The sequence below is a fragment of the Mesoplodon mirus genome, assembly GCF_964341445.2.
Source record: "Mesoplodon mirus genome assembly, chromosome: 8".
In the NCBI taxonomy this organism is placed as follows: domain Eukaryota; kingdom Metazoa; phylum Chordata; class Mammalia; order Artiodactyla; family Ziphiidae; genus Mesoplodon; species Mesoplodon mirus.
The window spans coordinates 19,338,317-19,365,324 of record NC_138984.1 but is presented as its reverse complement, the minus strand read 5'-3'; the positions used below and the strand labels follow the sequence as shown (position 1 = coordinate 19,365,324).

The 27,008-nt window shown below is 49.1% G+C and overlaps 1 protein-coding gene across 2 annotated transcripts; it reads right to left on the bottom strand.

Annotated features, from left to right (window-relative positions):
- Positions 1-1,605: 1,605 nt before the first annotated feature.
- On the bottom strand, positions 1,606-9,405 carry PRKAG3 (protein kinase AMP-activated non-catalytic subunit gamma 3). Of its 2 annotated transcripts, XM_082630447.1 has the most exons (13): positions 9,331-9,405; positions 8,703-8,858; positions 7,953-8,356; positions 6,878-6,959; positions 6,340-6,398; positions 6,192-6,237; positions 5,931-5,985; positions 5,605-5,731; positions 5,304-5,469; positions 3,386-3,423; positions 3,059-3,205; positions 2,239-2,472; positions 1,606-1,656 (listed from the first exon to the last, which is right to left on the bottom strand). In XM_082630447.1, the coding sequence occupies exons 2-12, from the start codon at positions 8,854-8,856 to the stop codon at positions 2,356-2,358; spliced, it is 1,395 nt and encodes a 464-aa protein (XP_082486573.1). In that variant the 5' UTR covers positions 8,857-8,858; positions 9,331-9,405; the 3' UTR covers positions 1,606-1,656; positions 2,239-2,355. The 2 variants fall into 2 exon arrangements, with proteins under 2 accessions (XP_082486573.1, XP_082486572.1); XM_082630446.1 differs by lacking the exons at positions 3,386-3,423; positions 9,331-9,405 and having other exon boundaries at positions 8,703-8,965.
- Between the last annotated feature and the right edge of the window lie 17,603 nt (positions 9,406-27,008).

Here is a 27,008-nt window from a genome sequence, read left to right as displayed (position 1 = left end):
GATCATATTTTAGAAATATTGACCTACCCTCTCCCCCTTGGACAGCAGATCTGCAGTGTCCATTATCACACGGGAGGGGGTGACACAGCAGAAGCCCAGTCTTGGCTTTGGAATTTCAAAAGCCTGACTCAACAGGGTAGGTAGCAAGAACTCAAGACACGTACAATGGATTTGGAAGACTGTATGATGGGTTAGAGAAAAAGGCCCCCTCTTTCCCTACTGTGTAAGGATTCCACAGGCTGCTGGGTATTGGGGAAGCAAAGAGACTGTAGACATTTGTGGGGGAGTCCTCAGAAAAGGACCCTGACAAGGGAGCTGTGTCTGAAGTGAGAGGGGAGTATGACAAGTACCCTAGAAAGGTTTGGAGATGATAAGGGTAGAAGGGCCCTGGGCCCCATGTTTCCTGTGTAGAGGCTGGGAAAGCAGCAAAACACAGGGTAGACCAGACCACTTGCTGTCTGGCCCAGCAGATGGGCTTGGGATAGCCCCACAGAACTTCCTAAAGTCCAGAGGGGTGCAGGGCCAGGAGCTAGAATGTCCCTATGCCCCAGGAGCAGGCAGGCCCAAAGAAGCTTCGTGGTAGGGAGTGAGGGAGCACCTAGCAGGGGCCATGCCAAGTGACGACCACATGGGAATGGGGATGTTTCAGTAGGTGCTGGCACGGGTGGATGATGATGGCTGAGGAACAAAGTCTTACACCACTTAAAGCCTCCCCCCATCACCGAACTTAACCCCAAGAATAGGTGGGAGGGGAACCTCAAATTGGCTGAGACTAATTTCTACAACCTGGTAAAATGGAGTTCGTAATAGAAATTACATTTAGTGTTAGAAAAATTAAGTTACGTTTCTTGCAGATTAGAGTTTGTGGACTGAGTTGTACCCACTATGTAAGTAACTAACATTTTCTTTAGAGTTTTGCTGTAAATAAAAGATGAAAAAGAAATTTCGGTGGAATAACACTCCACAAGCAAAAGAAACGCCACTTGCAGTGTTTGTCAATTACAGATTTTCCTTCGGGTGTCACTGAATTCATTGCCGCAGGTTCAGATCAAATGACCATAGCATTTTCTGAGTGAAAGTTATAAAATCTAAGTTCACGGGCTGTTCTTTTTCTTTTTGTTTTCTCGATGGTTCATCCTCAGTGATCCAAACACAGGCCCTCCCTGGGGACTGAGAACACTGCTTGTTGGTGAGAGTTAAGGATGAGAAAGGAGGGGAGACCTCTCCAACAGGCAGCTCTACAAAACTGCTGCTCTGTGGGGACCCATAGGAAGCCCTGAAATGCAGTGCTGGGGGAGCAGGAGGGCAATGGCAAAGTCGTGAGGAATCGCTAGGGCAGTTTCCATGGGGGAAGCACACCTGGGACCCCCAGGAGCTGGGGGCATGGGTGCCAGGTAGTCCAGAAGCCGAGGAATCCAGAACCCCTTCCTGAACCCGTGGACTGAGGGCTCCCCACCCCACCGGGGCCAGGTAGGGGGAGAGAAGTGTGGGTGGCACAAATCAGTCAGCCCTGGGGTAATCCTAGTGCCTCTGGTTCAGAGAGCTCCAGGCTTGACTCAGTTGTTCTTAATTTCATCATTCCATGGTGGACCAGGCATTCCTGAGGGCTTCTGGGAGCACAGGCAGGGCAGGGCAATTGGGGAGGGCTGCAGAAGCCTGTGAGGGAAAGAGAAAGGAAGATTAAATAGGGAGGGGAGGTTGCCTTTCCAATAGGGGAACCTCAGTCTTGCCATCCTTGCTAAGCAGGTGGAATCTGCACCTCCACCCCCTGCAAACCCCTAGCAAAGGTGCTACCAGCAAAGAGCCTGAGATCATGTCAAACTGACTGCAATGAGTACTTAGAGAGAAGCTCTCTCCTTTCAGCCTTAGTTCTTACCGAGTGTGGAAATTCCATTCAGCCCAGGTTTAGTAACTGGCTTCCTTCCAGTGGAAGTCCAAGCAGGCGGGAATTGACTTGTGAAAGGGCAGATCAATCTCCTGGGAGTCCCTGAAGTCACATCACTGCCTTGCCTTTACTCCAGCCCCCATCCACCCCTCTTATGAGGGCCTCCATCACCTCAGCTGAGAATGGGACAAAGCAGTGGCCCCGCAGTGAGTCCTGACACTTGGAGTTTTCACGAGGCTGCTCAGCTCTGAACTGGGCCACTCCCATCCTCAGGGGGGCCCCAACCTGAGATCTGGGTGCCCGGGGAGACTGAGGGGCTGGAGCTGAGGTCAGTGGCCCAGGGCAGAGCCTACCTGAACAAGAGCCGAACCAGCAAATGGGGGGTCAGGGGAGGTGAAGGCCAAGTCCCCAGCTCCCTTCGCTGGCTTCCGGGTGTGGAAGGTGGCCTAAGAGTGAAGACTCTGATGTTCTCATGCCCCGAGGGCGTCGATGCCAGAAGGGCTCAGCACCAGAGCCTGAAGGATGTCGGAGAGGGACACCACACCCAGGAGGTGCTGGGTCTCATCCACGAGCACCAGCCGGTGCACCTGTGGGTGCACAGAGGCTCAGTGAGGGGGCAGCGCCATGTGGCTACGGCAGCCAATGAGGTTGGCACTAAGAATTAGGGGCGGGGGCTTCCCTGGTGGCGCAGTGGTTGAGAGTCTGCCTGCCGATGCAGGGAACACGGGTTCATGCCCCGGTCCGGGAAGTTCCCACATGCCACGGAGCGGCTGGGCCCGTGAGCCATGGCCGCTGAGCCTGCGCGTCCGGAGCCTGTGCTCCGCAACGGGAGAGGCCACAACAGTGAGAGGCCCGTGTACCGCAAAAAAAAAAAAAAAAAAAAAAAAAAAAAAAAGAATTAGGGGCAAACAATTTAACATAACTGTAGGGGCAAGAGAGTGCCTCCTAGAAACCAGTTAGCGGTGGCTCTGCCTGCCCTAGGGTGGTCAGCTGGCTGCGGCCCTTGGGCGAGGGCCCCAACAACAGGACCAGTCACTGGCCAGTGTGGACACCAAGAGCTTGGCCATAGATGGGAGGACAGGGCAGGTGCCCGATGGATAGGGCTAGCTGAAGCTGCTCATGAGAAGGACTGGGCCCCATGTGTTGGGAGCATGTACAAAGGGGTGTGGGTACCTGCTCCCGGACAATCCGGTCGATGACTTCCCCCAAGGTCTCGTGGGGCTGGCAGGAAATGACTTTCTCCAGACACAGTGTCCTCTGCCTCAGTGCTTCTCCCACACTCACATCCAGGTGGTTGTATGTTTGTTGGGCTGCCAGGTGCTGGGCAGGAGGGAGAACTGCTCTTCATCAGCCCTCGGCCAGGCTCCAGCCCCACAGATAGCTCCCTCTATACACTTGTAAAGGCCCCCCTGGTCCACAGACACCCCCCCACATCGATCCCCCCACCTCAGCCTCCCTGTGGCACCCCCAGCTCCCCTCCATCCCCCCAGAGACACTTACAATCACATCAAAGCGGGAGTAGAGGCCCACAACCTGTCCTGCAGGGGTTGGGGGGCCGGGGAGGAAGGTGGGAGAAAGGGGAGAGGCTCCGGTCAGAACCAGGATGCTGTGTAGGGGCCTGGGACGGGCGTGCGGAGTGAACTCCTCGACATGCTCCCCACCCCCAGGCTACTGGCTTTATAAGGAGGTAGCAGGTTGCCACCACCCTGAACCCACAGATCAAACAGTGTCGCAGAGACACCTGACACCATGCCTCCCGGTGTGACAAAATAGGAGTACATGGCATCACCTCTGAAAGCGTCTAGCCTCAGTGTATAGCCTGGGGACTTCCCGGGTGGTGCAGTGGTTAAGAATCCGCCTGCCAATGCAGCGGACACAGGTTCAAGCCCCGGTCCGGGAAGATCCCACATGCCGCGGAGCAACTAAGCCCGTGCCCCACAACTACTGAGCTATGTGCCACAACTACTGAAGCCTGTGCGCCGAGAGCCCATGCTCTGCAACAAGAGAAGCCACCACAATAAGAAGTCCGCGCACCACAACGAAGAGTAGCCCCCCACTCGCTGCAACTAGAGAAAGCCCATGCGCAGCAAAAAAAACCCAACATGGCCAAAAATAAATTAAAAAAAAAAGGGGGCTTCCTTGGTGGCGCAGTGGTTGAGAGTCCGCCTGCCAATGCAGGGGACACGGGTTCGTGCCCCGGTCTGGGAAGATCCCACATGCCGCGGAGCGGCTAGGCCCGTGAGCCATGGCTGCTGAGCCTGCGCGTCCAGAGCCTGTGCTCCGCAACGGGAGAGGTCACAACAGTGAGAGGCTCGCGTACCGCAAAAAAAAAAAAAAAAAAAAAAAAAAGTATAGCCTGAATCTGATCGAGACTTTAGAACTAATTTCCAGTTTACAGGAAACACAGGAAGAGAGGAACAATGTACAGGCCAACTGCAGAAGACAGAAAAGAATCTCTGGAAGTGGGACGTTCTACAGGACAATAGACCCAGGCTTCTCGTCATCAATGTCATGAAAATTAAGTGGTGAGGGAACTGTTCTAGATTAAAAGAGACTTAAGGGACAAAAGAAGCAAATTCAAAGCATAGACCTTAATTGGATCTTGATTTGAACAAATCAACTATAAAAAAAAGATATTCTTAGGGAAAATGGGGAAATGGAATTAGGATTGAATGTTAGATAACATTAATAAATTATTCATAATTTTGTTAGGTGATGTAGGAAACATACTTTTTTTTTTTTTTTTTTTTTCGGTATGCGGGCCTCTCACTGTTGTGGCCTCCCCCGTTGCGGAGCACAGGCTCCAGATGCGCAGGCCCAGCGGCCATGGCTCACGGGCCCAGCCGCTCCGCGGCATATGGGATCCTCCCAGACCGGGGCACGAACCCGTATCCCCTGCATCGGCAGGCGGACTCTCAACCACTGCGCCACCAGGGAGGCCCGGAAACATACTTATTTTAAGAGATTCAGATGAAGTGTTAAGGGGTGAAATGACATGATTCTATAATATAATTTATTTTAAATTACTTCAGTGAAAAAAAAAAAGAACTGGTTAATGGCAATGTGTTAACAGTAGTTAATCCGGGTGGATAGGTGGGGTTTGTTATAGAATTTTTTCTACCATTTTCATACATTTGAAAATTTTCATAACCAAAAAATAGATTAAAACACTTCTTGATATTCAGCTTCATTATGGTGATTTTTAACTTTAAAGCAGTTTACAGCCATGGCTCCTTTAACCCTTTTTCAGAGCAAGAAATTGAGGTCTGGCTCAGAGAGGCTAAGTAACTGATCCAAGGCTCAAAGCAGGCAGAGACATGTAGCCCTGACTCCATCCTGGGCTGCGAGCTGATGTCACATAGACCCCTGCTACCCCCAGTCCCACCCCAGCCAGAGCCCCCATCTTGGGTGTAGGTACCAGCTTCGTTGACCACAGGCAGTGCAGACACGCGCCGGTCCACAAAGATGTCCAGTGCGGTCAGGATGGGTGCTGTTTCTAGCACCATGGCCAAGTCTCGGAACGTGCCAATGCCCACATCTTGGATGGTGCAGGAGAGGAAGGAGGGCCCAGGCAGCAGGGTGCCCTGCTTGGGTTGGGGCCAGGTAGGAATAAGGGTGGAGTAGCCCCCAGAGGGCTCCCAGCTGCTCCCTCCCCAATCCCTAGGGCTGAAGACTTCTCTGCCCCTCGGGTCTCCCCCTGAGGCTGTGCCCAGGCTCACAAAGATGTGCAGGAACTTGAGCAGCCGCTTGTGTGTGAGGATGTGGAGCACAGTGCCTGAGACTGGGTCCAGGACTGGCAGGCGGTGGATCCGGTTCTTGATGAGGGTATAGACAGCTTCGAACAGGCTGCAGAAGTGGGAGCAGTGAGGCTGGGGCAGCCTGGGGAGAGATGCTCTTCATCCCAGCCCCCGGAAAGCAGGACAGGGTGCCAAGGCTGCCTTGTCCGCAGTTTGCCCACGGTGAGCCCGTGAGTTCAGAACTGAGGAGCTGGGGAAGGGGTCTGTGCAGGGGAAGGAGGCCCAAGTGGGTGGCTGGGGACGCTTACCTGTCACTGGGAGAGATGGAGACCAGAGGCTTGAAGGAGCCTTGAAGGTAGATCTCTGCAGGAAAAACTGGAGTCAGGGCAAGGGAACTGGCCACCCTGCCTCACCCAGCAGCCCCCAGCCCCTCGGGCCCCCCGGGCTCCCTATTGCCTTTTCCCTGCTCCCCTCAGGAAATCCCCACCGCCCATCCTCTGCCCGAGGTCCTTAGCCCTACCCTCACCCTCACACCCTCTGCCCCATTGCAGGCCCCTTTGTCCACTCACCCCTCCAGGTCTCAATCTTATGTTCTTCAATCTCATAGATCTGGACCTAGAACATCAACAGAACTCCTGAAGTCAGACTTGGGCCCCCTGAACTCCCTCCACCCCAGCACAGATGGGTGCCGCCAGAACCCCCAGCCCGCTTCCTCACCAGGGGGGACCTGTAATAGCGGTGCAGCACCAAGATGAAGTCTGTGATGGTCAGCATCCCTGCGGGGTGGGAGCGGGGGAACGGGGGTCAGCCTGGGCCTTGGGGTGGAAGGCAGGCTGAGGGCTCAGCCCCCCTGCCCCACCTGGCCAGTGTCCTCGGACTGAGACAAAAGTGGGGTTTCGGAAAGAGGAGAGTAGGGCAGCTCCTCCCGTGCTTGAGAAATGGGGTTCTCCCTTTTATGCTTCCCCTGTCATTTCTCTCCTTTCCTCCCCGTTTTTTCTTTTCTCCGCATTTCTTCCTCTTCCTTTTCTCTTTTCCTACTTAGCACCTATGACATGGGACCATGGGGTGGTAGAGCTGGAGGGGTCAGCGGGTCACAGCTGTCCCACAGATGGGGTCTCCCAGCTGGCACATTTCCCCCACGCCAGGCCCCTGCTCAGCTCAAGCCTGTGGTGTGTCAGAGCTCAGCCCCAGAAGCGCCCCACAAGTTCCCCCCTTTCCCTTCCCCGCCACCTCTGCCTCCCCAGCCCCTTCTCACCCACAAAGCTCTGCTTCTTGCTGTCCCACAGAGGTGCCGCCCGGACGCCATTGGCCACCAGGGCGAAGAAGGCCTTCTTGATCTGAGCGCCGGGGAGAACAGTCGAGGGTGAGTTGCTCACTGCCCCTCAGAGTCCCCTGTCCCAACCGGGGTCCTTCCACAGGGCCTTCTCCCGGGCCCTCCACTACACGAGGCTGCCTGCTACTCGACATGACCCTTGTCGGCACATTTGCTAGAGATAAGGCTGCTGGTGGCCAGAGGCACTGAGGTGACCCCTTATCAGGCATACCAGGGTGTAGGAAACTAACTCAGTGTTTCTACACCAAAGTCATATGTGTACAGATACACACAGGATAGTTGTTTGCTAGTCTAATTCCTAGAGGTGTAATTATTTATATGATATGTACGAGATATTTTTTTCTAAATAAATTTTACATGGACTCATTTTGCCTTCATCCTAAACAATATTATCTATACAGGCTGGTTGTATTTTTCTACTACATATCAAAATAAATACAAAACTGCTAAATTAAATATATTTGTCTATATACTGCTAGAGTCAAATAGTGAACTGTGGATCCTACATATACCCTGCTTCTTCTCTACACTCCACACTGCTCTCCTATACGCGGCGAGAAGAAAGGGATCAGGTGTTTCGTAGCCTAGCCTACTGGAAGAGTGGAGACCAGAGCTCATCCTATTTTTCTCTTTTCAAGAGTTCCCCGCTCTTTGTCCTAAGCCACCCTGCAATGTTCTCCATACAATTCGGGGTGTGCAAAATGCTCCCTCTCATCTTGGGTTAGCCCAGGAGTCCTCTGAAACTTGTAGGGTAAAGCAGGCCTTCCTATCCCCATTTTAGGGATGAGCGAAGCACAAAGACCTACCCCAAACCCTATAGATACTGAGTTGCAGAGCTGGGATGACAATTAGGGGGTGTACACAGAGAGAAAAAGCCCTCCTCCGCCGGTCTCCATGGTGCTAAGAAGGAATTCTGGAAGGGGCTTGTAGTGGGGCAGGGCTGGCAGGGCATCCTGGGGGCTGTGAGGATGGAGGTGGGGCGGAGCTGTGGCCTCACCTGCAGCATGGTGTCGAAGATGACCATCTTGGAGCTGGTTGCCATGGCATCGTAGCAGGTGTGCTCCTGCATGAAGTGCATGTAGACCTGGGCTCCTGGCTTCCGCAGCTCATCGTCCCAGCACAGCCTGGGTAACGGTGCCTGCGGGGACGGGCATGGGGCCGGCCTCTCTTCCACCAGGCCGAGCTCATTGCCCCAGGCTGCTGTAGCCGAGAACTCTATGCCCAGATCCAGATCATCTGTGCTGGAGCCGGAGGCTGAGGCTGCACAGTCAGCAGGGAGGATGTCCCGCTCTGCTGTGGGGGAGCCCACCCCAGCCAAGGGAGCAGCTTGGGTCCAGGGTGTGGCCTTGGGGAACGTGGCCTCCAGCCCGGTGGACTCAGCAGCTGGCCTGGACTGGACACCTGTTCGGGGGGAGAGGACAGTAACTCCATCTGCCAAAGCACTTTCTCATCCGCTGTCTCCGTTCATCTTCACAGCAGCCTTGGGAAGCCTGGATGATGAGGCCCCCACTTTGCAGGTGAGAGAGCTGAGTCTCAGAGAGTCACACAGGATGGTGGCTCTGTCCTGAGTTGGCCATGCTGGGCCCCTGGGTCAGCAATGCACTTGTCCTCTCCCATGTGGGGAGACTGAGGCCATACGATGTCATGTGTCTGTGTTATAGGGAGATCCAGGGCAGAGCTTGGCCCCAGGATCGGGGACTTCCCACTGCCCCCAGTCCCTTCTCGCCAGAACTGGCCTTGGCCTCACCTTCCCCCAGGCCTGGCGGCTCCCCTTCCTCTGCATCCTCCTGCCTTGTCCATCTCGAGGCCTTGGTCCCCTGTTCCCCATGGCTTCTTTCTGAGCTGGTGGTCATGGCTGGTGACGGCCATGAAGTGCTATCTCCTTGCTCTAGGAAGCTCATCTCTGGAAGGGGGAATGGGGCCTGTCTGGTTACTGGGGAGTAACACAATAAAATCAATTGAAATGTTATGAGCGATAATATTTAATATTTGCAAGCTTCCAAAGGGCTTTTCCACCAACTTGTTTCTCATTCAAACCTCATAGCAATCTTATAAGGGAGGCATTATCATCCCTATTTCACTAACAAGGGACCTGAGATCAGAGAGGTTAGCAATTTGCCACATATCACACAGCTAGTAAGTGATAAAGTCAGGAGGGTCCAAATCTTCAGACTCTAGATCCCCCCTTTCTTCTTCTGAAAGAGGAAGGAGTTGGGGTAAAAGGCGGAAGAAGAAACAAAGGGGAACAGAGAAGGAAAAGGAGAGGAAGACAAAAGCCAGACTAGTAGAGTGGGGGAGATTGGGGGCCTAGAGACGTGGGAGAAAAGGAAGCGGGAGAAGAGGCTGGGCCCAGGGGGAGGGGCAGCCGCACCTACCTTGGTGCTCAGGTCCCACGAGGCTGCTCCAGGAGGGGGTCTGCGGGGAGAAGAATGTCTGAAGGGGTGGGGAAAATGCCCTACACTCTGAACCAAAGGGAGCTCAGGTCCCACCACACACACACGCCACAAACACACACACACAAACACCCGCCTCACAAACACACATAAACACACACAACCTACCCAAACACTTATACGCACTCAGAAAACCACATATTCAACACTTCCCAGACACACACAGAACCACATAGACTCACACAAAGAATATACACATGCAGACACCCTCACGCTCACATACAGAAAAAATCCTGGCCAAACACACCCACACGCACGCACACGCGCACACATCCACGCGGTGGTGCGCTCTCGGCCCTCCGGCCTCAGCGGCTCCGGCTCCCGCCACCCCACCCCGGCGCGGGACCCGGTACCCTGCGCAGCGCGTCCTCCGGCGCCGGCGGGCTCCAGGAGCAAGTGCGCAGCACTATTCTGGGCCCGGCCCCTGGCACCCTGCCCTCCCGGATCGGGTTCTCTCTGATTGGGCGTCGGGCAGTGGGAAGGAAGGGGTCCAGCCGGGAAACCTGCGGGCTGGCGGGGAGGGGTGGGGCGCATGTGGAGTCTCCATGCCTGGTCCTGGGCTGCCTCCTGGGTTTCCGGGGACAGGGGAGAAGGACCCCGCTGTGAGGGCACTGGGGTGGGAGGAGGTGAACTGTCAGTGTCCTGGGTTTCTTCTCTGAGGGCCTCTCTCATCTTTGTCAGGCGCCAAAGGAGGGAAAACAGAGGCGGGTTGAGCTGACCTCTGTTCCTTTTACAGCTTCGGTCGTGGGTGGTGCTAGAGTTAGAAAGGGCAAGTTGCAGCTGGGAGGCTGGGGATAAGAGGTTTGTGGGTGGTCCCGGGAGAGTGGCCAATGTGTGTCCAGATGTCTCCATTTGAGTCCCAGGGTCCCGTCCCTCTCTTTGGTGGAGGAGTTGGAACTGGATGGTTAGGGCAGGTGGGGAGTTGTGAGAATCGCCTTGAAAGAGTGAGGTGGGCTTGCACTTGTCTACAGTGTGAGAGACACTCATTTCTTTTTCTTTTTTCTTTTTTTTTTTTTTTTTGCTTTTTTATCCAACCATTTATTCTTCAAACAATTAAGTACCCACAGAAGCTAGGCTCTGCCTTTTGGGAAGCTCCCAGTCCTAAAGTTCAGAGGAATTTAATATAGGAAGAGACCCTAGGGATCATCAGGTCCAGTGTCCTCAAAGCAAGAATCCCTTCAGAGACACCTATTTCTACCTGTGGAGGTACATCCAGGTGTGCAGAAGCCCCAGGCCCCCCATCCCGCTGTGTGTGCTGTCCCTACATCTCCTGGTGCCAACAGGATCCCAGCCGGCTCTGGTGGCTGCCCACCCCCCTTCCTTGGCATTCCTGGGGCCTGAGTCAATATCCAAGTCAGGAATGCTGACCCAGCTGCTCCAGCTCCCCTCTCTGCCCCTCCCTTCCTCTCCTCCTTCCAGCCTCTTCCATCCCAGGCTCGCCGTGGAGTGGACAGACAGTAATGGGTTATTGGATTTCTCGCTGATTCAGTGAACGTATTTCCCATCATCCCTCAAAGCCCCTGTACTGCTTATGGGAACTGAGGGGGAGAGCACAGCAGGGAAGGGGCTTCTTTGCCTTCCATGTGTCTTGAGTAGTACTGGGGGCGGGTGCAGCTCTCCTTCTGCAGGGTCCCTGTGGCCTGTTACTGTCTGGTCCCAGATGATGGAATATCAAAGGCACAGCCAATGGGACACTTCACATGGGGGAAAGATCACATGGACCATCCCTGGAGATATGCGGTGCCTCATACCCGAAAAACCCCACCCCCTTATGCTCTGGACCACCTTCACAGCCAAGCCGGATACAGAACAGGTCCAGCTCACACCACTGCCTTCTCCTGCAATAACCCATTCTCCCCTCCACCTCAGATATGTTCCACCTACAGGACCAGTAACAGGGGCTCCTCTTTAAACAAAGTCCCCCTTGATTGCATCACCCTCATTACACTGATCTCCTTATAGCCACGTTCTGTGTGCATATCTCACTGTACACTGGGCTGACACTCACCTTTACATTCACATGTAAATGCTTTCTATCTCTTCGTGAACAGTGGGCACCTTGATGACCAAACTATGTTGGCTGGATGTGATGGAAAATCTGTTTTGGGGTCAGATGGACCTGATTAAAATTCATGCTCTGCCGTTTGACCTTAGAAAGCATTGCTTGTTTTTCCTGCGCCTGTTTCCACGAATCTAAAATGAGGATAAAAACAGTCTGTGTCAGAGACCGCCAGTGGCCTCCCCATATCTATTTCTCTCTTCTTCCTTTAGTAATAGAATCACTTGAATTTTAGCTGGAATAGCTGCCTAAATTCCCAACCCTTGCAGTTAAATATAGCCTTGTGACTTAATTTGGCCAATGTGAGTGGTAGCGATGTAAGCAACTTTCAGGTCATAACTTAAAAGAAAGAGGCATGAGTTCCCCTCTTCCTTTTCCCCTTCTGATGGCTGGAATGTTAATGTGATGGCAGAAGCTAGGGGAGGTTATGTCATAGCCAAGATGGAAAATGCTTGTTAAAGTTTTCAGAGTCACCCTACCAGGTTTAGATTGTCTATAGACTGTTCCATGAGAGAAATAAACTTCCTTGTTTAAGTCATTCTTAAATTGAGTCTTTGTTACAGCAATCAAACATGTATCCTAACTAATGCAAAAGCTGGCATCTGGAAGTTGCACTGCTTTAAAAGCCTAAAACAAGTGGCATTGGTTTGGAAATTGGACTGCAGGTAGCAAAGAAAACTATTGTACACTGGTAATCTGGTGACCATTGCTATGATACAGCAAAACGTATGGCATATCTGTCATCTATGAGGCCTTGAAATGTCATCATATGCTAACAGAGCCTGTAACTCACGGAAACTAGCGTGTATTGGTTTCTGCTTGCTGCTACTAGTAAAGTCCCACAAGAGAAATGCACTCAGGCAGTGAGTTGTAAACGGTGGTTTGAAAGAGGCAACCTTAGCAAGGGCTGTACCTGTGGTCCCAAATCTTTCTCAAGCACACCCTGTTCTGTAGACACTGAAAGCCAGCCCAGTGGGCAGAATAGGGAAGTTCTCTTCACAGCCAAGCATATTTTTTCGGACGACCTCAAGGTAGCCACCAGCAGTTTGAGAGAAAACAGGAAGAACACCAAGTCCAGAGTATTCAAGCATAAAAATGGTGAGACAGTTGGCTGTGGTTACAAAATATGAAATAAATCAGAAGCCTTGGGAGATTTTGAGGGTGTTACATTGGCAAAGAAACTACAAACCTGGTCAACAAAGACTGGTTTGACCCCCCCAGTTGTCCCTAGCCCCCCAAATCTGCACCAGCAGAAGGAGGACTGTGAAAGTTGTAACATCTGCAAGGACAGCGTGGTCTCAAGTGCAGCCACAGGGGATGCCGGGTGAGAAATAACTTCCCAGGAGGCAATGCCAGAGACCACGAAGGAGAGTAGACAGTTTCCCAGAACTGGGGATGAGCTGCCCCAGAACTTACTCCACTGCGGGGAAGCAGCATTGCAATTCCTGTCCAACTAGATTCGGTGACTGTTAAAGATCAGGTAATGGCCATGTGTTTGCCATTCTTTCCTGTTCTGAAGTTTATCCTGTTCCTCCTCCACTGTTATCTCAGGGAGGGGGAGGGCCAGATTACATGCCTTTTGGTTCACAGGGCTCTAGACTCTGAGGACCCATCCACACCTAGGCCCTCAGAGATCCTGGGCTCTCAGCTGGAGCTGTGTCCAGATGGAACTCTGCCTGGCCTCCCTCTGAAGGGTGCTAACTGTGTTCTCTGTGAGGGGTGGCCAGGCGGTGGGCTCTGGCAGAGCAACATCTATTCTCCCCTTCTTCTTCCTCTGCTGGTAACTCCTCACAATTTTAACGACGTGCAGGATTATATTTCCCAGTTTCCTCTGCAGATAGCATGGCCACGTGACTAAGCGTGGCCAATGGGATCTGCCCAGCAATGTTATATGCAACCTTTAAGGGTGCCCTTAGGGGGAAAGGGCAGATTTTCCTCCTCCTACCGACTGGAATTATGATATGGTGGTGGGAGCCAGATCAGCTGTTTGAACCCAATGGTGGAAGAGGCAGGTTGAAAATAATAGAATCTCCTCCATTCCCCATCTCTGGACTGTTATGTGATAAAGAGAAATAAACTTCTATCTTGTTTAAGCCACTGACCCATCGACTCATGCATCTACTAATGCCATCTTACTAATGCATTTACATCGTGGGATCGGGGTAGGGTTAGAAATTACAAGTGTATATAATGCTGCTTCACATTTATGCAGTGCTGAATATCTACTAGACACTGCAAAACACATTGTGTGCAGGATCCCATGTAATCCCTCACAACCCTATGTGGTAAATTCTTTTATTATGATGATGCTACAGGTCGGAAGATCAAGGCACAAAGGGATAAAGTAACTTGATCAAAATCTCAAAGCTAGTGAGATGAAGTCCAGGGTCAGACCCAGTGTTTCTAGACTAGCACCACACTCTCAGCCACTAAGCTTAATGTAAATGAAGCACAGGCCTGGCATGTAATATATGCTCAGTAAGTGTTTAATTATTACCTCGCCACCTGGTCCCAGTCTCCCTAGCCCTCCAGCTACAAGGTTCTGAAAGCAGGCAGGCTGGAGGGTGGGGTGGGAGCTCTGAGGCTCCAGTAGTCATCTCATGGTGGCATCAAGGTTGGGATGGAGGAGGGCTCAGCTGGGGCAGACACCAGTGCTGCACAGCACTGAAATCATAGTGATTTTCCAGTTGTAAAAAAGGAGCTCCTACACCTGCTCTTGTGGCCAGCCCAGCCCCACCCATCCTCTTCAGCAGGGTGAATCAGCAGAAGGCACTGGCTTTTGTTGGGAAATAAATACTCTTTGAGTGTTAGAGTTTTGTCTCTGGTCATGGTATAATATTTCTTGAAACCCTACATCTCGGCTCACTCTCAAAACTGGGTGTAATAAGGACACTGCCCTCTGAACCTAGGGTGAATTTGGCTGCCATCTCTGGATAGCTGATTTGTCTAGGACATGGGGCCGGGATCCTGTTTAAGTGTTATTTTTATATCAGTAGGAGTTAAGCAGCTTGAGGAAGCCAAGAGGGTAGCCTGGATGAGACCATTACTGATAAATCACAAATGGGGTCCCCTGTGCCAGAGTGGTTGGCGGGCTGTGAGAGCAGCCTTCATGCCAGCCACCCAGTCTCCAGCTCCTGTCCTGTCTGTGTGGCTAAAACCTAGCAGCATCTATGCCAGTGTCCTAAAGACACGGACAGCACCAGCACCTTGTTACTGTAGTTTGGTCTGCCCCACAGGCCCCATTACTGAGCCTTTTTCTGTCAGCTGCTGGAGACTGAAGTGGACAGATGATGCTTTTGTCTACCCAGGATCCATTTCACCCCTCTTTTGGCAACCTCCCAAGTTTTCTTTCAGGGAACCACATTTTCTCCAATCTCAGAGCACCTGATTTTCAGAGGAGCTTAACCATGGATTCCAGGAAGTATACATCTGACTCAGACTTAGCCAATGAGCACATCAAATTCCCCTGGTCACAGTGAGGGAGGTATTGACCGAATTAGCCCAATAGGGGTGAACCCTGGGACTTTTGCTGCCGATAATGGGAACTCTTTTCCACTGGATTTGGAGCTGTGAGGATTTAAGTGTGGAGATTCTGCTACCATGCAGAGTGGAGCTGCTTGAGAATGAAGATAAAACAGAGGGCAAAAGAACCACAGTATGATGAGAAAGACCAGATCTTCCTGACATTCATTGAGCCCCTGGATCACACTGTACCTGAAGACCTTACACTAGGTTTTTTCTGTTACATTAACCAATAGAATCCTTTTTTGTTTAATGCAGTTTTTTTATAGTTCCTTTTTAAAATTATTTATTTATTTGTTTGTTTATTTAGGCTGCACTGGATCTTCACTGTGGTGCACAGGCTTCTTTAGCTGCGGCATACAGGGTCTAGAGCGCAAGGGTTCAGTAGTCGCAGTGCACAGACTTAGTTGCGGTATGTGGGATCTTAGTTCCCTGACCAAGGGTTGAAACCGGGCCCCCTGCATTGGGAGCGTGGAGTCTTAACCACTGGACCACCAGGGAAGTCCCTGTTTAATGCAGTGTGAATTGAGTCTTCTCAATTTTCACCTACAGCTGAAAGAGCTCCCATACCAGAGTTAACAAAGAAACAAGACCAAGACACTTACAAAAGCTTCTGGGCATGATGTTCATTCATTGCATCTTCCCAAGAAAAAGTGCATATTTGAAAATGCAATCAGAGTAATCAACAGGGTGTTGGGGGACAGAAGATAAAAAGATACTTTGATAAAATACAGTAAAAGAAGAATTGGAATGGGACAAAGTTAGTGAAGGAAGGCCTCCTAAAGAAGGTGAGTTTGGATATGGAAATAATAATCATGACAACAGCAACTATTTGCTGAACTCTAACTATGTACTAGGTCCCAGGTTAAACAGTTTACATATGTGGTCATAAAATATTTTGAAATAATCCAAATTGAGGGGTACTTCTTTCTACCCTCTAGCCCTTTTCTCATTCAAGTTAGAGTTTCCTTGTTTATGGTCTCAAGGAAGAAATGATACAATGTAAAGAAGAGCTCTTCTGGCTTTTGAGTTTCAAAAGTGAGGTCTTTGGGGAGGAAAGGTAATACCTTTGGTTTAAAGAAAAGATTTGAGAGCTTTGGCAGGCTAGGTTATTCAGAAAACATATTCCACTAAAAACAATTTAAAATGTTGAATAAGATATAAAGAGCATCTTCTTAAAAGCACTGAAAAGACAAGACAGTAAAGACTAGACCCAAGTGAAAGGAAAATAGGCACACAGTGAAGTTAGTGAGAAAGAAGTGGCTTTGCTCTAAGCCATCTGCCAATTCTAGCAAGAGCCATATGGGATTATGGAGGCCAAGGACCCATACAAGTTGGCAGTACGATAGGAGTTCCCATCTATAAAAAACTGGTATCTCAAAGGACCACATCCTCGGAGTAAATATAATCCAGAAGCACACTAGCTCTCACATAGATTTACAGTCAATGCTTTCCTCATCTGAATGGTTCAGAGAGTGTCAAAGTTTGAACTTGGTTTAAGGTGGTAAGGTCAGTAATCACCCCAGGGCCTGGCAGAAGCAAGCAACAAATGTTCCCTGGAAAAATGTTATCTCTTCCAAAGCCACAAGTTATTCCAACAACATCCAGCACATAGTTGAAAATAATTAGATACGCAAGAAAACTAGGAACCGTGAACAAGAGCCAACAGAAAATACACATAGCAGGAATAAACCCATAAGAAATTCAGAAACTGGAATTATCAGACACTTTATTTATAACAAATGCTTCTTATGTTTAATGAAATAGGAGATGAGTTTGAAAAGGCATGGAGCAAATGGGAAACTATAAAAAGCATCAGAACACAGTTTTCTAAAAAAGCAAATAGAACTTCTAGAAATGAATGAAAAATACAGAAGTGAAAGGAAAAACTTAATAAATGAATTTAACAATAGATGAAACACAGCTGAAGAGAAAACTGAATGTTAGGTTAGAAGTTACCCAGAGTGTAATACAGAAAGTTAAAAAATATGCAAAAATACGTATGAAAGAGAATGAGAGATGTGGAGGTTAAGTAGAAAAGCCTAAAACATATTTAAATAGAGTCTCAGAAGGAGAGTAGAGAGAGAATGGGGTAGAAATGCTATCTGAAGAGATTAGTTGATATTTTCTGGAACTGATAAACAATAACAATCCCTAGATTCGAAAAGCCTATGAATCCCCAGGAGGATAAGTGAAAGAAACCCACACATAGAAACATCATAGTGAACTGCAGAAAACCAAAGAGAAAAAAATTGAAAGTAACAGAAAAAAAGATCACTTTCAAAGAAATGACAGTCTAATAGCTGATTTCTCAGTAGATAATGGAAACCCAGAACTTAGTAGAGCATCTTCAGAGTGCTGAAAGAAAGTAACTTCCAACTTATAATTTTACACACAGAGAAAATTTATAAGGAAGACAAAAAATTTTATTTTATGACAAACAAAAACAGAGAGTTCACCTCAGTAAAGGAAATTTTCTAAAGAATATGCTTCAGAAAGAAAGTGATTCTACAAGTTAGATCTGAGAACTAAAAGGAATAAACAGCAAGGAAAGTGGTAAAAATGTAGATGAATCTAAATGAATCATAACTGCAAAAAAAAAAAAACACCTTAAGAATTATAATGTCCTGTGAGGTTAGAATTAAAATGCTGCCAACCATAACATACAAACCAGGTGTGGTGAAAATGGAGTATTTAAAGTATTTGAAAATCCTTGTGTTATCTGGGAAGAGGAAAAATTTTGATTAACTTTAGATTTTGATATTTTAATCATGCATGCTGCAATGTCTAGAAAAGGCCCTAAAAGAATAGAAACACAGTTAGTAAATAAAAGAAGGAAGAAATGAGAGAGAAAGAAACAACAGAACAGATGAGACAAATAGAAAGCACAAAAGATTTCAGAGAATAAATATGAAATAGCGTGAGCCTTCTTTAGCCCCAAGAGGATATGAAGATCTCTTGGTTTGGCAGGAAGAGAAGAGTTAGATGGGAAGCAAGAGTGAGCAGATGTGAGTCCCTGAGGAGGGGGAGCCTGCCCCTGCCTCCTCCCCCTGGCTGGTTTGTTTGGTAGCTGAGAGCAGAGGTGGCCTTTGCCTCAATTCTTGGGTAAAATCCAAAGTAAAAAGTGTTATGTGGTGTGTGTGGGGAGATAGGCCCTTAGATCACTTTACAGAGTTTCCCCAAACCCAGCATGGTAAGGGAGCAGCATCCCTTGGATCCTAGCATCCAAGAGAATGCAGGAGGAGACCAAGCCTTTGAAAGTCCCATGACATTTTGTGCGCCCAAGAGTGGAACAGAAGTGGAGAGAGAAAGAGAGGATGAGAATGAGGAACAGCACAATAGCAACCTGTATGGCCCATCAACTAAGCACCAGATGGTGTGATGAATGCCTCAGTGGATGCCAAGTTGGACAGATGATGACTGAGAACCAAATACCTACTCTCACGCCCCAACCTCAGCCTTGCACAAGTACTCAGGAACTTAGACACAACCCCAGGGGAGTTGAGGAGACCCTGAATTCACTGAGATTAAATTCCTCAGAAGGCAGGCTGTAACAGTATCAGGCACAAGTAATAGAAAACTCACTTTGACTTGGTTTAAACAAGATGGAGATTTATTGGTTCACCTAACAGGGCGTCCAGGGGCAGGCTGGTCTTCCAGAGCCACTTTGATCCAGTGGCTCTGATCTACTTTCCCTTGATTGTCTTAGCTCTGCTTTCCCCTCCAGTGCCAGCTTCAAGTTCTGAGGTGGGAGCAGCAGTTCTGGACTCCTTATCGATGCCCAGCAACATCCAGAGGAAAAGAGACAATCTTTTCCTGTACTTTTTTTTAAGAGAAGGAAACACCTTCCTAAAGCCCTCGGCAAACTTCTCTTTGTATCTCATTAGCCCAAAATGAACCACGTCCTCATTCCAGAGCCAGTCCCTGTCACCAGGGAAGCACATTTAAGACGAATCAGGGCTCATCCTTGACTGAGGTCACTTCTGCCAGTGGCATGGCTGCTACAAAATAAGGAGGAATGGAATGGGTATCGCAGAACGACCACAACTACAGCCCTCCCCTTTAGTTGCCCAATATTCACACACACCCTCTGTGCTACATTACACACAACTTCAGAAATGTCCATGCCTACCAAAATGCACTCATGCCCTTCTAAGAAAGATACCACCCAAACTTTATCCCATTATGTATCCAGGTGCAAACCCAGCATCTCTGGGGGATGTGCAGGCCACTCCATCAAGTCAGTTATGTGCACCTGGATTTAGGTGGGGGAGTGAGGTGATAGCTTCTTGTTATGTGCATTTGGAAAACTCTGAGCTTCCGCGTCCTTGGGTATTCAATGAGAATAATAATGGCTGCTATGCAGGCTGTGATACCGAGTTAAACTAAATAATGACAAAAATAAACCAATATGAGTTGTGTGTATTCATTTCTCCCCTGCTAATCATAATAAATGTGCTGCCTTTGCAGCTGATATGCCAAAATCCTGGAGCTCAAAGTGATGCACTTTAATTAGCAAAAGACCTGCTTTTTCCCCTGGGATTAACCCCCACCCCACCCCACCCGCAACTCCTTCTTGGAGTCTGTTCCATACACAGTCAGCTCTTCCGTGCTGGACTACAGTCCCACTGCCCTGCTGTCCTTTGCAGTTGCCACCCTCTCCATTGGCTGAGGCCCCCCCGCAGCTGTCCACCCCACTGCCTGTGCCATTTCCTTACTCCTCTGACCACAGACCTCTGTGGCTTCTGTCTCTCTCTTTGGCCAACAGAAATTTTCCATCTACTTCAGATCAGCTATTTCAAAATGGGTTCCCATAGTCGAAATTCTGGCCCCTAGTAATACCCTTCATTCCCTTGTATCAGAGCCATCTCCTTCCCAGAGTTTCAGGGTATGGAGTGCGGACTGAATTCTGGTCAGGTACAGCCTCACTTCCCACCTGGATTCACAGCATCCTCCAGCATCCCAGCCCTACTGCCCAGTACAGCCTCCTCTACCAGATTTCTTTCACACACAGTGACATTGCCTCCAGGCTCATTAGCTCGCTTGCTCTCCCCTAGACCTTCTTCCCAGTCTACCTTCTTCAGGAAGTCCCAGCCCACCAGCTGCACGTTTATTTATTTATTTTTTAAATTAAAAAAAATAATTTATTATTTATTTGGCTGTGGTGGCTCTTAATTGCAGCACACAGGATCTTCATTGTGGCATGTGGGATCTTTGGTTGCGGCACGTGGACTCAGTAGCTGTGGTGCGCAGGCTTCTCTCTAGTTGTGGTGTGCAGTCTCCAGAGCGCACGGGCTCAGTAGTTGTGACGCATGGGCTTAGTTGCCCCGTGGCATGTGGGATCTTAATCCCCTGCATTGGAAGGCGAATTCTTAACCACTGGACCACCAGGGAAAAGGTCAAGTTTTCTCCTGCAGAGCCCCTTGGTAGCATGCAGACTCCAGTGGACATCTGTCCTAAGCAGTCCTAGTTTACCTAGAGGCACAGAGGACATTTAAGGAGAGTCTGGGCCTCAACAGAATTTCTGCTCTGCCCAGCCAACAGTGTCACACTTCCTGCGTAATTTTCAGCAAATCACTTACATTTTTGAGCCTTGATTTCTACATCTCTAAGATGGCTAAAGCAGCGCTGAGAGGGAAATTTATAACGCTAAATACTTAAAAAGTGGGGAGGAGGAAGAGAGGAAAGATATTTTTAGCGATACAGAAAGATATTCAGGACACCTTGTTAAATGGGAAAAGCAAGATGCAGATGGTGTACATCGTATGTTAACTGCCTTTTATATAAGAAAGGGGACTGGAGTATACATTTTTATTTCTTGATTCTGCACAAAGAAACACTGGTAGGATACATGAAAAAATAAAAGTGGTTGCCCATGGGATTTGACAGGAGATGGGCTGGGGAACAGGGAGGTAAGAAAGTGGGGTACATGGGAACTAGGTGGGAGGAAGATTTCCATGCATATTTTGTAGTATTGCCCTGATTTTCTGAACCTTATAATGTGCTACCCATTCAAAAGAACAGAACAGTTTTGTTTTTTAAAATGTAAAGTGTAAAGATAAAAACAAACAAAATCATAATCTCCCCACCAGATAATCCCTGTTGACATTTAAAAAATAATAATATACAGACATTGTTAGAAAATTCCAAAGCAGTGTACAGAGGTATAAAATTGAAAAGTAAATCTCCATTTCCCATTGCCCCAAAGGTAGTGCCTGTTAAGAGTTTCTTGTGTTTCCTCCCAGAAATTTACCCGTTTATAGGATTTATCCCAGTGCACTGTTATTGTTCTTTCTTTTTCTTTTTTCTTTTTGGTTGCTCACACGGCTTACGGGATCTTAGTTGCCCCACCAATGACTGGTCCCACCCGCCCCTCCCTGCCGCACCCCTCAGCCCTGTCAGTGGAAGCACGGAGTCCTAACCACTGGACCGCCAGGGAATTCCCAGTTCTTATTTTCTTCATGAGCAGTATGTCTTGACTGCATCAGTACACGCAGAGATCTTATATTTTATGGTAGTATTTGCTGTAATATAAGTAATTATTTCCCCATTAACATTTATATTGTTTATAGCTTTTTTAAAAAACCCATTACCAGTGATATACTAGTGAGCTGTCTTATTTAAACATCTTAAAATTTTAATTTTTATAATTTGAACTTAGATGAGGTAAAAATGATGCATTTGAGTCTTCTGTAGAACATGATAGTTTTCCATGACGCTACCTTTCTTTTCCTCAAGTATTTAAAAATATTGGGGTGGGGGCACTGGTGGAGAGACAGAGAGAGACAGAGAGAGACTAATTGTCAACACCCACCCATTAATGAAGGCTCCTAAGGGAAAGCAGTGCTGGAATGCAGTGCTGCGTTTGAATACAGACCCACCGGTTGGTCTCTAATTGCTATGAGCCCAGAGAGATAAAGTGCCCTGCCCAGAGCCAGGCTGGGACACCGCTCGCCCTGCACCCACACAGCGCTTTCTCCTGAGCAGCCTGTCCCTCCAGTCAGTCCCTTGGTTCCCCCATCTCTGTTGGCAGCTGTCACTGTTCCTGTCCCACTGTGACTCTCTCCGCCCTTTCCTGGGTGGTCTGGAGGTTGCCTGGAATCTGCTCCTTAGGGTCTGGGGCCCTCTGCTGGCATTGAGGAGCCACCATAATTGTGAAAGCACCGCCCGACCTGTACTGAATTTAGAGCTCGTTCATTCCCACCCCCAAAGTCATATGGGGAAACTGAGGCAGCAAGTGGGGAAGCGACTTGATCAAGAACACAAGGCAAATAAGCTCCTCGGACCTGACCTTGGGGCTTCTGACCCTTCTTCCAGCACTGTTTCCAGCACGCGGTCGTTGGAAGGAGTGAAGGAGATGTAGGAGATGGCAGACTGGACGCCCAGGCTGGGAAGGTCCGGCTGCCACACAGATCCTCAGGAGCTCCCTGTCAGGCAGGGGAGCTCTGGATTGGAAGGACTGAATGTTGAGCTGGACTCTTCCGCTGCGGTACTCTAGGGCAGTGACCCTACTGCCCGTTCTGGGATGCCTCATTTCTCCCATCAGAGCATGGATGGGTTTAATAATGCCCTAGGCATGGGCTGTGCTTCCCCAAACACCATCGTTTGCAGCTTCCTTCACAGATTTTGCCATATCCATGCACCACTCAGACTATAATTTACTTACTATTTTTCTTTAAATTGTCTCTTTTTTTAATTGCGGTACGTGGGCCTCTCACTGTCGTGGCCTCTCACTGTCGTGGCCTCTCCCGTTGTGGAGCACAGGCTCCGGACGCACAGGCTCAGCGGCCATGGCTCACGGGCCCAGCCGGAGTGGCATGTGGGATCTTCCCGGACCGGGGCACGAACCCGTGTCCCCTGCATCGGCAGTCGGACTCTCAACTACTGCGCCACCAGGGAAGCCCCTAAATTGTCTCATTTTAAACTTATAAGTCTGAGTGAATGCATCACCTTCCCCTGGGTAATGACCCATAGATGCACCTGGTTCCCTAGGAATTGTCTTTTAGTCCTTGTTGTCTTCATTTAGGGCAAGAAGACTTGATCCTCACCCTGAATTCGTCATTTAAAAAAACAACCATTACTAGGGAATGAGAATCTGGTATCTTTCAGATACTGACCTTGCTCTGAGTCTTCACTATGTTATTTAATCCTCATTACAGCTCTGTAGGAATATCTATTATCCTCATGAGAGATCAAGGCATACACAGGCTAGTTATTTGCCCAAGGTCTCACAGCTGGGAAATAGTTGGCTGAATATGATTACACTCTACTTCTAAAACCAATTGATGTAAACTTGCTTGTCTTTTGAAATTAAAAGTAAAATGATGCAAAGTTAAGAGGTAATGACCAGGGCAGCGTCTGTGCTATGGAGGGACTCACTGTGCAGGCGGAAGGCATATGACAGACAGCAGACATGTGAGTACAGTAGGGTAGGCCATGTGTAATAGAGGCACGGGCAAAGTGCCACATCCCGGCATGTAGGAGTATAGGAAGATCAGACAAGGTGTGGGCTATAAGTCCCAGGGTTGGCGGTAGAGCGGGGAGATGGAGCGGGTAAGAGAAGCATTCCAGGCCCTGCTTTTCTGATGCCATGGCGAATGTCATTGACACTACTGGGTACTCTGTGGCCCCTTCTGATCACTTACAGTTCGTCCAGTAACATTCATCCATGGGAGACCTTCTTGATGGGGTGGCTCTGCCTGGGGCCTTCTCCTGGTGTGGTGCTGGGTCACTATGTGATAGGCAATCAGGGTGGGAGTAAGGGTGCATGTAGAAGCGCAAGCTGGACTCATAGTTCTACCGCTTGATGACTATGACCTTGGCCTCAGTTTCCTCATCTGCCAAATGTCCCATGGTTAACACAGAGATGTACCGTGTTTCCCCTTCCTGGAACAGCTTGCTGCCCATCTATGGGGAGTGGGGTCAGCAGCCTCCAGCTGTCAGCTCCTTGCGGGTCTGCTGCAGAGAAACCAATTTCCCCTTCTAGGGGCTGCCCACACGTCTGATGACTGAGTGAAGTAGGGGTGGAGTGGCCCAGCCATTTTAACCCAATGAGGGACACTCTGGTGGGCAAAATTCCCTCCAGAGCCCAAGGCTCCAGTGTCGATGGAGGCTTTGTGGAGATGGCATCGTAGTTGCATTTCTGCCTTTGCCCAGTGCTGCCTGCATCCCCTCTCTTTCACAGGGGCTGATCCCAGATAAACTCTTTGTACCCCAGACTCCATCTCAGCATCTGTTTCTGGGGAATCCAATCTGTGACATAGCCAAAATTTTACACACCCAGGACAAAGGAGGCATGCCGACAGTTTTGATGAAACGAGGCTGGTTGTGAATCCAAATGTGAGACTTGTCCAGCTCATCAGGACCTACCTTCTGGCCAGTCCAAGAGTCATTTTTGGAGGAGGCACTGAAGGCAGCAGGAAGATCAGGCAGCAGGGTTCGGTGATAGCCTCGCTGCGTGATCTGGCCCTTATAGAACCAGGGCAAATCATTTGAAGACATAAGGGCTGAGGGGCAATTGAAGGAGGCTTCTTGAGGGAGAATGGTGCTGACAAAGATGTCCGGTATTTCTGGCACTGCATCACCTTAGTTAGTAGCTCCACAGACATATATTAAACACATATCCCATGAGAGAGCTTGTGCTAGGAAGTGAAAAGTTTTGGACAAAAGCCTTGGGGAATTTCTATGACTCTGACCATCCCCAAGAGCTATTCCTCAGCCACATGAGCTCTGGACGTTTTCCTAATCAGTTCTCTCTTTATCTGATTTCTTTTCACTGAATAGCTGAAGACTCTATAATGAGAATGAGCTTCGGCCTTCCCTGGTGGAGCAGTGGTTGAGAGTCTGCCTGCTGATGCAGGGGACACAGGTTCGTGCCCCGGTCTGGGAAGATCCCACATGCCACGGAGTGGCTAGGCCTGTGAGCCATGGCCGCTGAGCCTGCGCGTCCGGAGCCTGTGCTCTGCAACGGGAGAGGCCACAACAGTGAGAGGCCCGCGTACCGCAAAAAAAAAAAAAAAAAAAAAAAAAAAAAGAATGAGCTTCAGCCAAAGAGTAAATAACTAAGCAAAGAACTCAAAATTCTTCTTCACCGTTGAATATCATCAACTACTTATAAGAGTTTAAATCCTCTTCTGATCCTTCCTGCTGCACCCACTGTTTCTACTGCATAGACTTTATTATGAAAATAACATTTTGGGTGCTCTTTTTGTCACTTGGCATTATTTTATAAAGACTGTTCTTTGTTTCAATACAATGAACGTATTTGTCATTTTAATGCCTGCCCAATATCTATTGTATGGTCAGATCATACTTGGTTTAACTACACCCTATTGCTAGCTAAGTACTGCATAAGCTTCTAGATCTTCACTGACATAGAAAAATGTATAATTACATTTGCATGCATAGAGTATGTTCTTTTTTTCCTCTTAGGTAACTTACACTGGGTATCACCCCGGAGGTAGAATCATGCAAGGTATATGATCAGTTTTGTCAGCATGCCCTCTGGAAAGCATGGTCAAATTTATGGTGCCACCAGCAATACACAAGGGTTTTCTCTACACCTCTGCCAGTTTTGAGTTTTACACCTTCTAAAATTTTGTTGTTAATTTAACAGGTTGATGTTCTTCTTGGTTCTAATTTTTATTTTTTTCATAATTCTTTTTTTTGTATTGGAGTATATTTGCTTTACAATGTTGTGTTAGTTTCTGCTGTACAATGAAGTGAATCAGCTATACCTATACATATATCCCCTCCCTCTTGGCTCTCCCTCCCAATCCCCCCCCATTCCCACCCCTCTAGGTCATCACAGAGCACCGAGCTGAGCTCCCCGTGCTATACAGCAGGTTCCCATTAGCTATCTATTTTACACATGGTAGTGTACATATGTCAATCCTAATTTTTAATTTTCATCTCTCTTATGGAGACCTTTCAGAAAGTATTTTTTTCTTAAGGAACAGTGTCCCATCTTGCCAGGAGATGGCGCTGTGACTCTGTGCTTAGGCTTCTTGAGACACCCCGTGCTGTTAGTGATGGGCTGTGTGGATGCACCAGGAGAGGGGATGTTAAGAAATCCTCTGGTCCCCTCTGGACCCCCAGTTTCCCACCTGAGTTCAGAAGACCTGGTTTTGTTGAGGAGATGACACCCCACCTGCTGAGTCTGCCTTGCCCCACCCCACAGAGTATCTATCACCCTCTTGAAGTTCAACAGAATCCAAGGTTATGAAGTGTCCACTGCAGGCCAGACATAGATCACACCCTCCCCCAAACTCACAAGCAAGTGGAGGAGAAAATCAACTCTAAATGCTGTACTTTCTATAAAATAGCTGCAAAGTGCTCTGAGTGATTGGGAATTGGAAAGATTGCCTCCAACTACAGGCATTTGGGACCTTGGAGGATATGGGCACTGAGCTGGGCCAGCTGGGGCAGGAGGCAACTGAGCAGAGTGTGGAGGGGTGGGAGTGGGGGCCAGGGATTGGGGGTCTGATCAAGAGCCACGGTGAGGGGCTTCCCTGGTGGCGCAGTGGTTGAGAGTCCGCCTGCCGATGCAGGGGACAAAGGTTCATGCCCTGGTCCGGGAAGATCCCACATGCTGCGGAGCGGCTGGGCCCGTGAGCCATGGCTGCTGAGCCTGTGCGTCCGGAGCCTGTGCTGCACAACGGGAGAGGCCACAACAGTGAGATGCCCGCATACCACAAAAAAAAAAAAAAAAAAAAAAAAAGAGCCACTGTGAGCCTGGAGCTCTGGTGGAGACCACCAGGAAGATGAGGCTGTGGAGACCCCCAAAGAGCCGAACTGTGGTGGGGCCTGAATGCCACGTCAAGAAGCATGGACTTGGTTTTGTAAGAGGTGTGCTCATGGAAGTGTCACAGCAAGAAAATGGTGGGGTCGTCCTCGTGCTTTGGCAAAAGTAGCCTGAGGTCTAGATGATTCGGTGGTTTTCCTCATGTGTTCTGTGGACACATCCTCCTCTCATCTGACTGATTCTCAGAAGTGGTTGATATGATCGCCCACTGCCCAT